Genomic DNA, 18887 nt, shown 5'->3' with positions numbered 1-18887 from the left:
TTATTAAGTAAAATGTCAAATTATTTTTACTGTTATCTTGTATATTTTAAATAGGAAGTAGACCAGTTGCGTTTGGAGAGATTACAAATTGATGAGCAGTTGCGACAGATTGGAGCTAGTTCTAGACCACCACCAAATCGTACAGATAAGGAAAAAGGCTATGTGACTGATGATGGTCAAGGAATGGGTCGAGGTAGTAGACCTTACAGAAATAGGGGGCACGGCAGACGCGGTCCTGGATATACTTCAGGTACAAACTAAGCATTTTACTCAGTAACTTTATCTGTTCCTAGACTTAATAGCTGCTAATCTCTAATATTCATTAGAACCCCATTATAACAATTTCTCACTACATGGTTTCCAATTCACAGTGGGTCAAATTGTGTTGCAAGAGACACATAGAGTAAAAACCTGATAATAACACATAGAGTTCACAGGGCAGGTGTGAGTTCTGTCCATGTTCTGATTGGGGATAAATCTGCTTAAGCCCTTGTGTGTTGATTACTTTCTTAAGGCCTCTCCTGATTTTATTACTGTATAGCCAAAACTTTTTTCATTTGTGTACTGTGGCTCATTTTTTGTCAGGCATGTGCTGGTCATACTTGCTGGATGGACTGTGTAAATCAGGGGTCTGCATCCTATGGCTCATGAGGTGATTTTGAGTGGCATGGCCAAAGTCAGCCCTAGGCACAGTCAAGAAGTAGGCGAAGTTTCTCTTTGCCGTTCCAGCTCTTCTGTCGGTGCTTCTTTCTTCTCTCCCAATACCTTTCAGTGAACCCGGTCCCCACCTGCCAGTGCCTACTGTCTTTCTTGCTCAACGGTGTATCTACTATGTAACTTGCTAATGATGGTATAAGGTATAATCCATCTCACGAATATTTGCATTTCAAAAAGGAACTCTTTAAGATGGAAAAGCCTTCAAGATCCACAGGAATGAAGCTATAATGGTGAAGCTATAATTGGTCATTAGCTCCAACAGAGGAAGAGAGAGAGGTAGTAGAGTTGATACACTGGAGACGGGGAGAAACACCTACTCCTAAGGCCAACCTTGAACCTAACCCCTAACCCCTTTCCCCAACAGTCAGCTCTTTTTACCAATGGATTTCCACCTCACCATGGAGCTGTTTCCCCCCACACCAGTCATCTAAGAGTCATTAACCCCCTAAGGCATAAAGAGTTTATTATTGTAATGCTTTATTAATGATCAGTTACCCAGTGGGAGTGGGGGGAAGGGCATAGACCAAGCATCAGGCAAGCATTCTCCCTTCAGCTAGATCCAATCCCTGACCCCACAAGAGACCCTTTACTGAAACAGTTGCCATGGTGGCCTTTTTTGCCACCCTCTCAAAAATTATCAAAATGTGTGCATTCCCCTCTGTTCCTGGGCCAAATCTTGTTAAAAAGCTCTCTTTATAGAGGTTTATTTATCAAGGCATTACATTTAACTGTTTTAGACAACTTTTCCTCCAGAGAGCACAGATGTTTAAAGCAGCACAGATGTTTAATAATGTGGCACACTCAGGTTTGAACTTAGGTGGCTAATAAAATACCTTTATTTTTTTTAATGAGAACCAAAAATTTTTATAAGCAAAATTACCTCAAATATTGTAAAGCCCTTCATTTTCAATTTAAAATCATTTGTTTTACAAATTGGAAGGTGATAATACTCTTTGGTGGGCTTATAAATTGGGAAGAGTATTGGATTATCCCTGAAACGTCTCTGGAAGCTTCTGTTAACCTCTTTTTTTTTTTTAAGTTGGACAATGGTATATAACTTTTAACTCTCGATAGGAACTAATTCTGAAGCATCAAATGCTTCTGAAACAGAATCTGACCACAGAGACGAACTCAGTGATTGGTCATTAGCTCCAACAGAGGAAGAGAGGGAGAGCTTCCTACGCAGAGGAGACGGACGACGACGTGGAGCAGGAGGAAGAGGACAGGGAGGAAGAGGACGTGGAGGAGGCTTCAAAGGTACAGAAGTCTTCATTGTTAAGAAATCAAGGTGAATTGTAACAGCCCTCTGAAGTTCCATGAAAAATCCTAGTGATGCAGTGAAGTATTATCAAGATCCCATCTCTCCTGTTTTGGGCTGATCATCATAGAAAAGGATCAACCTTTCATTTGTGTAGTAAGTAACAGAGTATTAGGCAGCCTTCCTTATGGTTCATGTAGAATGTATAAATAAACATTGATAACTCGTTCAGCTTCTTTGAGGATTCTAAACAGGATCTGATTAAGTCAGATTTATCTATAATGCAGTCTGTTGCTTGGTAGCAGGGTAGATTATTAGCCATTATGTAACTGGAATCACTAGGCTATTGATTACATTTCAGATTCTATGGTTGGTCTGAATAGAGGATGTGGGAATGAACAACTTCCAGTAAGCATTTCAGAATCAGTAACTGTTGAAACTTTTAAAAATATACCTATAGGAAACGACGATCACTCCCGAACAGATAATCGTCCGCGTAATCCAAGAGAGGCTAAAGGAAGAACAGCTGATGGATCCCTTCAGGTAAAACCTGTGTGCCTCTTTTCATCTAAATTGTTTGACTATGGTAGTTTGAGATTTATAACTTTATTTTACTTTGTTTTTAAACATGTTCAAAGATCACAAATTTGGTGTATGTGAAATATTTTCCCGTCAGCATTACAATTGTAGGCAATCTTAGTCCTTCGTAACAAGTATACGAATAAAAGGATTTCTGTAGAGAATATGCAGTCTAAGTAAGTATTTGTGAAGACCTTCACAGCCACATTATGATTTTAATATCACATTGGTGTACCCCCGCCAATTCTCCAAGAAAAGGGACATCCTGGAGTGTACTGAGAGACCTGATCAAGTCTGATGAGTCCCTTCTCCCCTGAGTTGCAGGGATAGGGTGTTCTCTTTGAGTAGAAAGTAAGGAAAAGAAGGTATCTCTCTCACCTACTTGATTAGTTAATAATCATGATAGAGCTGATGATATTCAGCCAGTATCCATGCTAAATCAGCCAGCTTCTTATTTACAGCCAGAGGTCTTTTCTGAGGGTCCCTTCTCAATCAATCACCACTAGTGCTAAAACCCATTGTTAAATAATTTTAAAATTATCCCTGAGCACATGCAGGCACCTTTGCTAAGTGCTTTGTGTATATTTTATCTCATTTAATCTTACTGCATCCCATTGAGGTAAGTAGTTTTATTATTCCATTTCGTAGATGAGTAAAGGTTCAGTCCTTTGCCCACATAGCTAGCATATGGCTGAGTGATATTCAGACCTTGGTGTTTGATTGTGAGGATCCATGTTGTCATCTTCTTCTTCTGTAACTTTAAATTCTTAAACCAAGTAGTTAAGGTTCCTTCCTGAATATGGATTGGTTTAGGACCAATGCCCAAGATTAGTGAGAAATAACTTTAAGAACAAAAACTTTATGATGGGATATTCTTTAGAATTCATAGCAGCTCTAAGTAGATATTAACTATTGGTGGGTTCTTAAAGACCAGCATAGAAAGGCCCTTGGAACTTGATAAAAAGATTAGCAAATTAATGTACGTATATGTTTTTTACAAAGAAAGATAGAAGGTATTTATGTACCGGTTTTAAACACTACCTGTGCCCAACACTTAAACATACTTTGAAATTACAGCCATTTTGGGATATTCTTAGCATTTGTACTTGAACCTGATCAATATTTATAGTTGTTTTAGGCCCATTGGTCACTATTATCTTACTTTTGTACAGCATCTGGAATTACCTTAGCAGTGTTCAGCATTGGCACTTACAATATTTTGTGACTTTTAGAAATTATTTTAAATTGCATTAATCTCTATATTCTCCTAGGATTCCAGTCCTTCCAGAAATTATCTTCAGATTTCTTTATACCATTTTATTCTTCAGACTAAGTTGTAGGATCATCTGAATTGTCTTAATGAAATATAAGCTATTAGAAACCAATGCTCATATTCTACTCTTAAGATGATGAGAGCTCTCAGCATAGAGAAACTTGATTATGCCTGTGGTAGATACAAAGATATAAACTAAAGGCTAGATAAGTGAGTTAGTTGAGTTCTTATCCTGGTGAAGTCAGAATAAGAAGACATTATTTTGTGTCTTTCCTGGGTTTCATAATCTCTGGAGAATAACTTGTTCCTTCTGAACTCTAGTGTTAGAGTCATGTATATCTTTTGGTAATCAGTAATAGTAATTCATTTTAACTGTTTGTTTCTTACTGTTTTATTCTGCTTAGAAGAAGATACAGTAGTGTTGTGGGTTTTTCTCTAACTTTGGATGAAGTAAGATGACCAGTGTGTTCCAGTTAAAGAAGAGTGTTTTAAAAATCCTAAACCAAATAAAGATACTACCTTACGTTAATTTCTCACACTTCTATTCTCATCTCCATTTCCCTTTTTAACATGTGTAATTTATACTTCAGGTTTAAATTTCTTGTCAGGCCAATTACAGATTTCAATAGGATATGGTCTATATATATATAACAACTATAACTTGTTTTAGATCAGAGTTGACTGCAATAATGAAAGGAGTGTCCACACTAAAACATTACAGAATACCTCCAGTGAAGGTAATCGGCTGCGCACGGGTAAAGATCGTAACCAGAAGAAGGAAAAGCCAGACAGCGTGGATGGTCAACAACCACTCGTGAATGGAGTACCCTAAACTGCATAATTCTGAAGTTATATTTCTTATACCATTTCCATAATTCTTATTCCATATTAGAAAACTTTGTTAGGCCAAAGACAAATAGTAGGCAAGATGGCACAGGGCATGAAATGAACACAAATTCTGCTAAGAATTTTATTTTGTTTTTTTGGTATTGGCCATATGCAACAACTTTCAAATTTGCACAAAAAGATATCTTGAAATTTGAAACGTTGCTTTTAAGTATACTTAGCACTTCAGGGCAGGATTTTAGTTTTATTTTTTAAAGTACTGATAAGTGATTTTCTTTGTTAATTTGGACCATTTTCCTGCATTGGGTTATAACTCACCAGTACATTTTCAGTTTTTCTGAATAAATAGCATTTATGGTAATCATATTTGACTTCTGTTTTCAATCTAATATAGAAGTCTCCATGAAATGCTATGTCATTTCATGTCCTGTGTCAGTTTATGTTTTGGTCCACTTTTCCAGTATTTTAGTGGACCCTGAAATGTGTGTGATGTGACATTTGTCATTTTCATTAGCAAAAAAAAAAAAAAAGTTGTATGATCTGTGCCTTTTTTATATCTTGGCAGGTAGGAATATTATATTTGGATGCAGAGTTCAGGGAAGATAAGTCGGAAACACTAAATGTTAAAGATGTAGCAAACCCTGTCAAACATTAGTACTTTATAGAAGAATGCATGCTTTCCATATTTTTTTTCCTTACATAAACATCAGGTTAGGCAGTATAAAGAATAGCACTTGTTTTTGTTTTTGTTTTGTTGCACTGAAGTTTGACCAATAGTGTTATTGAGAGGGATATGTAATTTTTCTATATAGACAGGAGAAGAAATAACTATCTTTTCATTTGAGAGAGGCTAAACTGTTTTCAGCTGGGAACAAATCTTCCTGGTCGAAAGTTAGTAGGATATGCCTGCTCTTTGGCCTGATGACCAATTTTAACTTAGACCCTTTTTTATTTTGTCCTCCCCAAGTTTTGTGAAGTTTTCCATATTTTAATTTCAAACTTATTTTGGTGAGATAGGAAGGTCATTTCCATGTATGCATAATAATCCCGTGAAGTACAGGTACTTTGTCTAAGAAACGTTGGAAACAGGTTAAGTGTTTTGTAAACTTTAAAATATAAGGTTTAATGTATAAACAGAATTGAAAAACAGACTAGGATTGGTTAACATTTTTTATTTCCTTTTATTTTTTGATGTGTTGGGTTTTGTTTTTGTTTTTGAGTCTTTTTTTTAGATGAATGAAATTTACTGAGGAAAAATATGTGAAGGACCTTCACTCTAAGATGTTATATTTTTCTTATAAAATAACTCCAATAGGGGTACCACTGAATCTGTACAGAGCCGTACAAACCGAAGTTCTGCCTCTGATGTATTTTGTGAGTTTGTTTCTTTGAATTTTCATTTTATAGTTACTTTTCCTTGCATACAAATAAGCATATAAAATGGCAACAAACTGCACATGATTTCACGAATATTAAAAAGTCTTTTAAAAAGTATTGCCAAACATTAATGTTGATTTCTAGTTATTTATTCTGGGAATGTATAGTATTTGAAAACAGAAATTGGTACCTTGCACACATCATCTGTAAGTTGTTTGGTTTAAAATACTGTAGATAATTAACCAAGGTAGAATGACCTTGTAATGTAACTGCTCCTGGGCAATATTCTCTGTACATATTAGCGACAACAGATTGGATTTTATGTTGACATTTGTTTGGTTATAGTGCAATATATTTTGTATGCAAGCAGTTTCAATAAAGTTTGATCTTCCTCTGCTAAATTGATGTTGATGCAATCCTTACAATGATTGCTTTTAAAATTTTAAGATAGGCAAAGAAATCTATAGGAAGTGTTCTGTTACAAAATGTAACTGTTACCATTGGAAATTTCACGTCATAGGAAGTTAGCCGTTATCTACCAACTTTCAAGAACTTAATCTTCTTTAATAAAGTTAAAAAATCAACAAAATGGTACAAAAACACAATGTACCATTACAATATGCACTAAGTCTCTTTTTTTACAAAGGCTGAAGTCAGCAAGGCGCTAACTTGCTTAAATGTGAATTACTAACTTCTAAAACTGTAATTTGATTCACACATGTTTTCAAATGGAGTTGGAGTTGATTCATATTACAATATTTGTGTGCTAAATGTGTATGTTTTTCAGTTCAAAGTCATGATGTTTTTAAAATCTTATTAAAGTTTCAAAAATCTGAAGATTGTTTATCTAGATGTAAATTTTTATTAAAAAGTTGCACTTATGAAAAAGCAAAAAATTAGTCTGACAGATGTTTGCTCCTGGTTTTAAATTTCTAAATATGACAAAAATTAATGATATGTGGGGGAGGGAGTTATCACACAAAGCAAATGTGCATTGCTAATAATTTTTACATGCCCTTAAAAGCAAAAAATGAAAATATTTGAAAATAATTCATCATATTCCAAGATAAGATTTCAACACATTAATTACATAGGCTGCTGCTAAATCATATTAAACACATACTCCTGTTTGTATACACATAAATTTACCCTGCAATTTGGAAAATATTAAGTGTCTTATGTAGTGCAAAAATAACTTTTGATGTCAACATCTCAGTAATAGATTTGTGGGTAGAACGTGCCTAGTAATTGGCTGTTGTGGTCATGTCAGGAAACTCTAGCATGACCTACCACCTATAAAAGGGGTACATATGGAGAGATGACAGTGTCAACATTCTACCCAGTGTTAGAATCCAAAACGATGCAGGACAGTCTCCTCTACATTGATTTTTTTTTTCCCCCAGAAAACTACTTCTTTGTTTTCTGCTTTTCTGGTTTTTCACTCTAATACTTTTCTGGTTCTCTACAACCAATTCTGCCTAGCTGGGCACACAGTCCATTAGTGGTGGGTAGGTAGAAACTATCTCAAGTAACTTGATTGGATTTTCCTTGTTTGGCAATAGTTTTCAGCACTGCAAATGAACAACCTTTTGGCAGCAGCCAGCTTAGCACTCAACTTGGCTCACTGAAAGTCATTTATCTCATCTGATCATGATCTTAGAGCTCCTGGTAGTTTGGAATATAATGACTTTTAGAGTCAATATACTACTTCTGATCCCTTTTGAGCCACTTTCTGTTTCATGGCCATGAACAGCCTTGTGAGCTTTAGATGTTTCTAATAACCAGTTATTCAGAAGTAGCCATTACCAGGTGCTAGTACCAGCATTTAAATCTTGAGCATCTTTTCCTCTGTGTGTTTATCTGAGGCCATTTAAAAATCTTTCTTTTAGTTTCTCAGAACTTTCTATACAGAAACAGGGAAACGCTTTTTTTTTTTTTTTTTTTTTTTTTTTTTTTTTGGCTAAGTCGTTTTATGTTAGTGGGAGAGGCTTGCTCTATGCAAAGATAAAACTCACAGGGGAGAAATATCCGTCCCATGGAATACAGACCCAGGGTATAGTAATAGTGCCCTGGCCTTTGCACGAAAGAATGGTATCCAGTGCTGCCTCTTGGTGACCCTTTGCTGATAGGTTTCCCTCATTGAAACCATTTTCTTCTGTATGGCTTTGTGTGGTGTGCCTTAGTCCACCACTTTCAGATGGTACCCAACACAAGGCAAACTCCATTTATTCCACCACTGGCCTTTTGGAAACTGCAAAAGGGATCAACTGAGCCATACTAGGAGTGGACAGCATTCTTCCTGGGGCTGGTGGTGGGAAACCTGGCTAAGCTAAAACCACGGGCAGACATGTTATCACAGTGCTTACTTATGTCTCTGTGCCACAAAGGTCCTGGAAAGTCTACGGCATGAGGCAGATTGAGACAGTGTGATCTTGGCATTCCCTTACAGGTCTGCCAGCCATTGTGAGCATTAAGGAAAAAGATTGGGAGAATAGAGCCCTTGGCCTCCAAGTGCCATTGGAACAGTTCATTCAACTGTTAGATTTGAGACCTGTCATTGTGCATTGTGCCACCCAGGGGTCAATGGGGCTTCAATACACTAACAGGGAATTGAACTCCCGGCAGTAGTCACAGTAGTGAGTCCCTTAAAGCTTTAATTTCTTACGTGATTAAGAGGCTACACCCATGAAGTAAGTCAAGCTGAATGGGGTTTACTGTGGGATTCTCTTGCTGAATGAATTGGTTAGACTGACCCATGGGGAGGAAGCAAATGGGCCTGCCCTGTTCTTGAATTTGATGTTTAGGGACAACAGATTCACATAACTACCAAGAGGAGATTGCATGAGGCACTGAATGCATAGTGGAACAACCCTACTGAGGTTAGAGCTGCCTTGAGACACCTTAGCATGATTGTATGAAAATCCTGTGGGTGCCTGGGATAACTTGTGCCCAAATTACCTTAATTCAAAGATTGCTGGAAAAGTTGATGAGATTGTACACAAGGACTTCCCTAACTTTGCTCCTGCTGGGGTGTAAGGGATGAGATAATAATGCTCTGGGGCTAATTTATGTTCCACCCAAAAGGGGAAAATGATATAAGGGACCCTGGAAAGATGGCCCAGGTCTCAGCAAAAATGAAAACACAGGGAAGAGCACCACTCCACACTTCATTCTGAGGCTCCCTCAGGCACTGCATTATGGCTCTTGGTCTTGAACAAAGGGATTACTCATTAGCTAAGGAGGTGGATGGGAAAAATAGAGAAGCTGGTAGGCTCACGAGCAACCCAAATCACTCCAAGGGTATTCCAGAGAGAAGGTGAGTGCAGGTAACAAAAGCAGCTGATTTTAGAGTAGGACTTAAGGAGCCCCTTATGGAAAGCTGATACAAGGAGGTCCTGGGTGGGATGGTTCCCTTTGGAGATGGAAGCAGTTAGCTTTCCCCACTGCCTGGCCAGAAAGGTCACAATGCCGCCTGTGTCCTTGGAGAAGGGTCTAGAAAAGGAAGCTAAGCAGTTAGCCATATCTTAATTGTTGAAACAAGACTCTTAGATACTCCCCGCCCCCACAGGCCTTCTTGTCACCTGAGAGACTGATTTCCTAGTCTGAATGCCAGAGGACTTTTCAATAGATTTGAGTCCATTTAAACCAAAAGCATACTTGACCCAGAGTCTAATCCTCTGCCCTCTTCAAGGGGATGCTAACTTTACGCCCTAGTCCATGTAGCCTAGAACGTAAGTGGGAGAAAGACTCAATAGACCTAGACTTACCAAACAATGGAGCCCAAGAAGCTGTAATTCTTGGACTTCATCAAGTCCTCAGTAAATTTCCCTGGTAGAATTTTGGACTCATTTTACTTATGGCCAAGAGACTCAGCACAATTACTGCAAACACTGTTGGTTCCTTTGATAAGACTTTTCACAATCAGACTGCATGATTGTTATGGGCATGCTGTGTCCCCTCAACACAGCCTGGGTGGGTGGAGGGATAGCAGTCTCTACTGATGAATGCTACAAATTAGTCCTATTAAGTCTACAGAGCCTCCTGTACTTCCAAAGCCTGCCAGGATTGTGCAATTAAAACAGTGTTAAGATACCACAAGGTGAGAAAGAAAACGTTCCTCCATACAAGGTTCATTGCCATTGCCAGAAGGGAGTGGTAGGCCATACTACTTTCCGGTTCCACAGCCCTGTTTAGCCAGTGAACAAACCCAGTGTCCTTGGCTCCTGATGATGGATCATTGTGATTTTAATAGTGGCCACCATGTGTCTGATATACCAACAGATGACCGAATTGGTCACAGCCATTACAGGCAAGTGGCATGTCCTAGAGATGCACTGTCCAGTTTACTCAGCCACTAGCCACATATGGCTATTGAGTGCTTGAAACATGGCTGGTCAGAATTAAGATGTACTGAAAGTGTAGAACACACAACAGATTTTGAAGACTTAGTTTGGAAAGAAGAATGAAAAACATCTCACTATTATTTATATGTAGCTGTTGAAAATATTTTGGATCTATAGGGTTGGTTAACTATATCGTTACAATTAATTGTACCTATCTCTTTTAAAGTTTTTTGAAAGTGACTAATAGATAATTTAAAATTACATATCTGCCTCACATTTTTCAGTTGGACAGAATTGCCGTAATTACTAATGTACTCTTCAGATTTCTCTAGGAAGAGAAGAACCTGGAAGAACATGAAATTCACCTCTACTTTCCTGCCTTGGGAATTTTGCACTCCCCCAGCAATACTTAATAACTGCAATACATTGTCATGAGTTGTGAAAGCCCATTCCATTATATTTTTGACACTTTGGTAGTGACCCTCACAGAGGAAACTGTTCTCACTGTAATGCATGCTCTCTAAGGACAGCTGTACACTGGTGGCTGGGCCATGAATGAGGATAGAGACCAGGACCAGGCCACATAAGTGCGTATCTTTGCAGCTATGTGATCAGCAGCCTAAAGAGACATTCCGTAGCCTCATGAGGAAAACTTATGGGTCTTGCAGACACTAAACAACAAAAGGAGGTCTCTGGCCTGTTTGGCCTCATTGGGTATAATAGGCAGCATGCCCCATCCCTGTGAATGTTATTCAAGCATCTATACTAAGTCACTGAACTGGTAGCCAAATTTGAGTGGAGACCCATGTAGCAAGAAGCATTAGAAAACAATAAAACAATACCTGCCTCCCCCCTAACCCAAACTCATTCTGATCCCATGGAGTTGTATATATCTGTCACTGGTCTTACACCTGATATATCGGGCAACAAGACTCTGACAATATTGGAGTGAACCATCTTTCCACTGCTGAACGGTACATGCCTTTTTATTTACTTTTTTATTTCAAGAAATACAGGGGATACACGTGTTTTTTATTACACAGATGAATTGTATTATGCTGAAGTCTGGGCTTTTAGTATACCCACCAGAATAGTGTACCTTGTACCCAATAGTTAATTTTTCCCCCTCACTTCCCTCCACTCTCCCCCTTCTTAGTTTCCAGTGTCTATTACACCACTTTATGACCATTTACACCCATCGTTTAGCTCCCACTTATAAGTGAGAACGTGTGGTATTTGTTTTTCCATTTCTGAGATACTTCACTTAGGATAATGGTCTCCAGTTCCATCCAAGTTGCTGCAAAAGACATTTCATTCTTTTTAATGACTGAGTAGTACTCTATGGTGTGTACACATTTTCTTCATCCACTCATGAATTTATTATCTCTTAGGTTTATTCCATATCTTAGCAATTGTGAATTGTTTTGCGATACACATTCAGGTGCAGGTGTCTTTTTGATAAAATGACTTCTTTTCCCTTGAGTAGATACCTATTAGTGGGATTGCTGGATCAAATGGTAGGTCTTCTTTCTTTAAGGAATGTCCATACTGTTTTTGATAGAGGTTGTACTAATTTACAGTCCCACCAACAGTATATAAGCATTCCCTTTATGTCATCTTAGATTGTTGAAGGAAAAAAATAAAGAAGAAAGAAAAAGCATTCCTTTTATACCACATCCATGCCAACATCTATTATATTTTGACTTTTTAATAATGCCCATTCTGACAGGGGTAAGGTGATATATCTCATTGTGGTTTTAATTTGCATTTCCCTGATGATTAATGATGTTGAGGATTTTTTCTTATGTTTGTTGGTCATTTATCTCCTTTTGAGAAAAAAATATTCATGTCTTTTGCTCACTTTTTGATGAGGTTGTTTTATCTTCCTGCTTTGAGTTCTTCATAGATTCTGAATATTAGTCCCTTATTAGATGTATAGTTTGTGAATATTTTCTCCCATTCTATAAGTTGTCTATTTACTCTGTTGATTGTTTCATTTGCTGTGCAGAAATTTTTAATTAAGTCCCATTTATTTATTTATTTTTGCTATATTGTTTTCGGAGTCTTAGTCATAAATTCTTTGCCTAGGCTAACATCCAGAAGGGTTTTTCTTACATTTTCTTCTAGAATTTCTGTGGTTTCAGGTCTTACATTTAAGTCTTCAATCCATCTTGAGTTATCATTTTTGTACATGGTGAGAGATAGGGATCCAGTTTCATTTTTCTGCATGTGGCTATCCAGTTTTCCCAGCACCATTTATTGAGTAGGAGGTTCTTTCCTCAGTGTATGTTTTTGTCTACTTTATCAAAAATCAGGTGGTTGTAGTTGTATGGTTTGATTTCTGGGTTCTCTATTCTGTTCCATTGATCTATGTGTCTACCTTTATACTAATACTAAGCTGTTTTGTTTACTATAGCCTTGCGGTATAATTTGAAATCAGGTAATGTGCTGCCTCCAGATTTGTTCTTTTTGCTTAGGATTGCTTGGGCTATTCAGGCTCCTTTTTGAATCCATATGAAATTTATGATTGTTTTTTCTAGTTCTGTGAATAATGACATTGGTATTTTGATGGAAATTGCATCGACTCTGTAAATCACTTTGGGCAGTATGGACATTTTTAACAATATTGATTCTTCCAATCCATGAGCCTAGAAAGTTTTTCCATTTTTTGTGTCATCTGTGATTTCTTTCATCAGTATTTTGTAGTTCTCCTTGTAGAGATCTTTCACTTCTTTGGTTAAGTATATTCATAGATATTTTATTTTATACGCAGTTATTGTAAATGATACTGAGTTCTTGTAATGACTCTCAGCTTGACTGTTATTAGTGTATAGACATGCTACTGATTTGTGTACATTAATTTTGAAACCTAAAACTTTACTGAATTTATCAATTCTAGGAGTGCTTTAGAGGATGCTTTAATGTTTTCTAGATATAAGATCATATCATCAGCAAACAAGGATACTTAGACTGCCTCTATTGTGATTAGGATACCCTTTATTTCTTTCTCATGTCTGATGGCTCTGGTTAGGACTTCCAGCAGTAAGCTGAATAGAAGTGGTGACAGTGGGCATCTTTATCTTGTTCCAGTTCTTACGGGGCATGCTTTCTTTTTTTCTTTTGTTTATGTTTTTAATGTTTTGTTTACTTATTTTTTGTTGAGGGCTAGATGGGAGCAAAGAATCAGGAGGAATGCCTTCAGCTTTTCCCCATCAACATTGAGTATGATGTTGGCTCTGGGTTTGTCATATATGGCTTTTATATTATTTTGAGTTATGTTCTTTTTTTACCTAATTTTTGAAGGTTTCTATCATAGAGGGGTGCTGGATATTATCAAATGCTTTTTCAGCATATATTGAGATGATCATATTTTTATTTATTTGTTTTTTTATTTCAGCTTATTATTAGGGGTACAAAAGTTCAGGTTACATACGTTGCCCATGTACTGCCTATCCCCCCAAGTCAGAGCTCCAGGCGTGTCCATTCCCCAGGCAGTGCACATTGCACTCGTCCTGTAGGTATACACCCATCCCCTCCTCGCACTCCCCCTCCCCGAGTCAACACCTTCAAGCGTGACAATTCCCCAGACGGTGCGCAACGCACTCATCATGTAGGCATACACCCATCCCCTCCCCCCACCCCCACCTCAGTATGATATGCGATTGGTATCATTCCCAGATGTGAATTTGGGTGATGATCAGGGAAACCAATTTTCTGGTGAGTACATGTGATGCTTGTTTTTCCATTCTTGGGATACTTCACTTAATAGAATGGGTTCCAACTCTCTCCAGGAAAACCAAAGAGATGTCATATCACTGTTATTTCTTATAGCTGAGTAATACTCCATGGTATACATATACCATAATTTCCTAATCCATTCATGAATTGATGGGCATTTGGGTTCTTTCCACATCTTTGCAATTGTGAATTGTGCTGCTATAAACATTCGGGAACATGTGTCTTTGTTATAGAATGACCTTTTTTCCTTTGGGTATATGCCCAATAACGGGATTGCTGGATCAAATGGCAGGTCTACTTGAATCTGTTTAAGATACCTCCATAATGCTTTCCACAGGGGTTGCACTAGTTTGCAGTCCCACCAGCAGTGTATGAGTGTTCCTGTCTCTCCGCATCCACGCCAACATGTGTTGTTTTGGGACTTTTTGATAAAGGCCATTCTCACTGGAGTTAAGTGATATCTCATTGTGGTTTTGATTTGCATTTCTCTGATGATTAGGGATGTTGAGCATTTTTTCATATGTTTGTTAGCCATTCTTATATCTTCTTTTGAAAAATTTCTATTCATGTCGTTTGCCCACTTCTTGATAGGGTTGTTTGATTTTTTTCTTGCTGATTTTCCTGAGTTCTAAATAGATTCTTGTTATCAGTCCTTTATCTGATGTGTAGTATGCAAAAATTTTTTCCCATTCTGTTGGTGGTCTGTTTATTCTCGTGACTGTTTCTTTGGCTGTCCAGAAGCTTTTTAATTTAATCAGGTCCCAATCATTTACTTTTGTTGTTGCTGTGATTGCCTTAGGGGTCTTCTTCATAAATTCTTTGCCTAGGCCAATGTCTGTAAGAGTCTTTCCTACATTTTCTTCTAGAATTCTAATCATTTCACACCTAAGGTTTAAGTCTGTTATCCACCGTGATTTGATTTTTGTGAGAGGTGAAAGCTATGGGTCCTGTTTCAGTCTTCTACATGTGGCTATCCAATTTTCCCAGCACCATTTATTGAATAGGGATTCTTGTCCCCACAGTATGTTTTTGTCTGCTTTGTCAAAGATTAGATGTCTATATTAGGATGGGGTTTTTTTTTTTTTTTTTTGAGACAGAGTCTCGCTTTGTTTTTTTTTTTTTATTATATTTTTTTTTTCAATTTAATTTTACAGAATCAAAGAGTCTAACAGTATATCTTGTTAGATACAGTATGTCCTCATAATGTATACATTATTTCTTGTACAATGATATGAAATAATATGGGAAATATTCATGATAAATTATTAAGTGAACAGTGCAAGTTAAAAACAATAGTTTCATATTTTTTTCCCCACCCCCCCTTTCCCGAGTCAGCACCTTCAAGTGTTACCACTCCCCAAACGGTGTGCAATGCACTCGTTGTGTAGGCATACCCCCATCCCCTCCCCCACCCCCCACCTCAGTCTGATGTCCAATTGGTGTCATTCCCAGATTTGTATTTAGGTGATGATCAGGGAAACCAATTTTCTGGTGAGTACATGTGATGCTTGTTTTTCCATTCTTGGGATACTTCACTTAATATAATGGGTTCCAACTCTCTCCAGGAGAACCATAGAGATGTCGTATCTTCATCATTCCTTATAGCTGAGTAATATTCCATGGTATACATACACCACAGCTTACTAATCCAATCATGTATTGATGGGCATTTGGGTTGTTTCCACATCTTTGCTATTGTGAATTGTGCTGCTATAAACATTTGGGTACACGTGCCTTTGTTATAGAATGACCTTTTTTCCTTTGGGTATATGCCCAGTAATGGGATTGCTGGGTCAAATGGCAGGTCTACTTGAATCTGTTTAAGATACCTCCATAATGCTTTCCACAGGGGTTGCACTAGTTTGCAGTCCCACCAGCAGTGTATGAGTGTTCCTGTCTCTCCACACCCACGCCAACATGTGTTGTTTTGGGTTTTTTTGATAAAGGCCATTCTCACTGGGGTTAAGTGATATCTCATTGTGGTTTTGATTTGCATTTCCCTGATGATTAGAGATGTTGAACACTTTTTCATATGTTTGTTAGCCATTTTTATATCTTCTTTTGAAAAATTTCTATTCATGTCCTTTGCCCACTTTTTGATAGGGTTGCTTGATTTTTTCTTGCTGATTTTCCTGAGTTCTAAATAGATTCTTGTTATCAGTCCTTTATCTGATGTGTAGTATGCAAAAATTTTTTCCCATTCTGTAGGTGATCTGTTTATTCTCTGGACTGTTTCTTTGGCTGTGCAGAAGCTTTTTAGTTTAATCATGTCCCATTCATTTATTTTTGTTGCTGCTGTGATTGCCTTGGGGGTCTTCTTCATAAATTCTTTGCCTAGGCCAATGTCTGTAAGAGTCTTTCCTACATTTTCTTCTAGAATTCTGATTGTATCACGCCTAAGGTTTAAGTCTGTTATCCACCGTGATTTGATTTTTGTGAGAGGTGAAAGCTGTGGGTCCTGTTTCAGTCTTCTGCAAGTGGCTAACCAATTCTCCCAGCACCATTTGTTGAATAGGGATTCTTGTCCCCGGAGTATATTCTTTCCCGCTTTGTCAAAAATTAGGTGACTATATGAGGATGGTTCTATATTTGGATTTTCTGTTGTGTTCCACTGGTCTGTGTCCCTGCACTTGTGCCAATACCAGGCTGTTTTAAGAACCACGGCCTTGTAGTATAGTTTGAGGTCTGGCAAATTAATACCTCCCATTTTGTTTTTATTGCTTAAAATTGCTTTTGCTATACGGGGTCTTCTTTGATTCCATACAAATTGTATAATTATTTTCTCTATGTCTGTAAAGAATGATGTTGGTAATTTAATAGGGATTGCATTGAATTTGTAGATCACTTTGGGTAGTATAGACATTTTAACAATGTTGATTCTTCCGATCCACGAGCATGGTATATTTTTCCATCTATTTGCAAGTTCTGCTATTTCTTTTCTCAGTGTTTCATAGTTTTCCTTATAGAGGTCCTTTACCTCTTTAGTTAGATATATACCTAGATATTTTATTTTCTTTGTTGCTATTTTGAAGGGTATTGAGTCTTTAATTTGGTTTTCCGATTGACTGTTATTGGCATATATAAATGCCTCTGATTTGTGTATATTAATTTTGTAGCCTGAGACTTTGCTGTATTCGTTAATCAATTCCAGGAGTCTCTTGGTTGAATCCTGGGGGTTTTCCAGATATAACATCATATCATCAGCAAAAAGTGAGAGTTTGATCTCTTCCTTCCCTATTTGGACTCCCTTGATTCTGCTCTCTTGCCTGATAGCTCTCGCAAGGACTTCCAATACTATGTTGAAAAGTAATGGAGACAATGGGCAGCCCTGTCTGGTTCCAGTTCTAAGTGGGAGTGCTTTCAGTTTTTCCCCATTCAGTATGATGTTGGCTGTGGGTTTGTCATATATGGCTTGTATCATTTTTAGGTAGGTTCCATCAATGCCTATTTTGTTAAGCGTTTTTATCATAAAAGGGTGTTGAATTTTGTCAAATGCTTTTTCTGCATCTAATGAGAGTATCATATGGTTTTTGTTTTTGCTTCTATTTATGTGGTGAATTACATTTATAGATTTACGTATGTTGAACCACCCCTGCATCTCGGGGATGAAGCCCACTTGGTCGTGGTGGATTACTTTTTTGATAAGTACTTGGATTCGATTTGCTAGTATTTTATTGAAAATTTTTGCATCTATATTCATGAGGGAAATTGGTCTGTAGTTCTCTATTTTTGTTGAGTCCTTTCCAGGCTTTGGTATTAATGTTATATTGGCTTGGTAGAACGTGTTGGGGAGAACTCCATCCTTCTCAATATTGGAGAATAGTTTATGTAGGATGGGCACCAGTTCTTCTTTGTATGTATGGTAAAATTCAGGTGTGAACCCATCTGGACCAGGGCTTTTCTTTTTGGGAAGGTTTTTTATTGCTGTTTCGATTTCAGTTCTTGATATTGGTCTGTTCAGGTACTCTATTTCTTCCTGGTTGAGCCTGGGAAGACTATGTGTCTCTAAAAATTTGTCCATTTCCTCCACGTTCTCCAGTTTGTGTGCATAAAGATTTTTGTAGAATTCATAGATGATATCTTGTATCTCTGTAGCATCGGTTGTGATTTCTCCTTTCATGTTCCTAATGGAGGTTATTAGAGATTTTACTTTTGTGCTCTTGGTTAGTCTAGCCAGAGGTGTGTCTATTTTGTTTATCTTTTCAAAGAACCAACTTTTTGTTTTATTAATTTCCCTTATAGTTTCTTTGTTGTCCTTTTCATTTAGTTCTGATTTGATCTTAGTAATTTCTCGCCTTCTGCTGGGTTTGGGATCGTTCTGTTCTTCTTTCTCCAGCTCTTTGAGTCTATTCGTTAGGTTGTCTATTTGCATGTTTTCTGTCTTTTTGATATAGGCATTTATGGATATGAATTTTCCTCTCAGGACTGCTTTAGCTGCATCCCATAGATTTTGATAAGTTGTATCTCCATTGTCATTTAATTCAAAGAAATTTTTGATTTCCATCTTGATTTCTTCTTTTATAGAATAATTATTCAGGAGAAGGTTATTTAGCTTCCATGACTTTGAGTAAGAGTGAGGGTTTCTGTTTGTGATCATTGTTACTTTTATTCCGCTGTGATCTGAGAAGATGCATGGTATAATTTCTATTTTTTTGAATTTTTGAAGACATGATTTATGTCCTAGGACATGGTCAATCTTAGAGAATGTCCTGTGAGCTGATGAGAAGAATGTATATTCTGTGGACTTTGGGTAGAA

At 37.4% G+C, this 18887-nt stretch overlaps 1 protein-coding gene across 6 annotated transcripts in view; it reads left to right on the top strand.

Moving 5' to 3' along the window:
* Window positions 1–6946, top strand: part of FMR1 (fragile X messenger ribonucleoprotein 1) — a 43069-nt gene extending 36123 nt beyond the window's left edge. The window contains exons 13-16 of one of the 6 annotated variants that reach the window (XM_069462989.1): window positions 55–250; window positions 1867–1974; window positions 2436–2518; window positions 4498–6946. In XM_069462989.1, coding sequence (XP_069319090.1) covers window positions 55–250; window positions 1867–1974; window positions 2436–2518; window positions 4498–4659 — 549 coding nt within the window. In that variant the 3' untranslated portion in view covers window positions 4660–6946. Of the gene's footprint in view, window positions 1–54; window positions 251–1791; window positions 1975–2435; window positions 2519–4497 lie in introns of all 6 variants that reach the window. The other 5 variants (XM_069462987.1, XM_069462991.1, XM_069462990.1 and 2 more) reach the window with 5 other exon arrangements.
* Window positions 6947–18887: the final 11941 nt, after the last annotated feature.

The sequence above is a fragment of the Eulemur rufifrons genome, chromosome 30 (genome assembly GCF_041146395.1).
Source record: "Eulemur rufifrons isolate Redbay chromosome 30, OSU_ERuf_1, whole genome shotgun sequence".
NCBI lineage: Eukaryota > Metazoa > Chordata > Mammalia > Primates > Lemuridae > Eulemur > Eulemur rufifrons.
The sequence above is the reverse complement of the archived record's forward strand: the minus strand, read 5'-3'. Positions and strand labels throughout refer to the sequence as shown.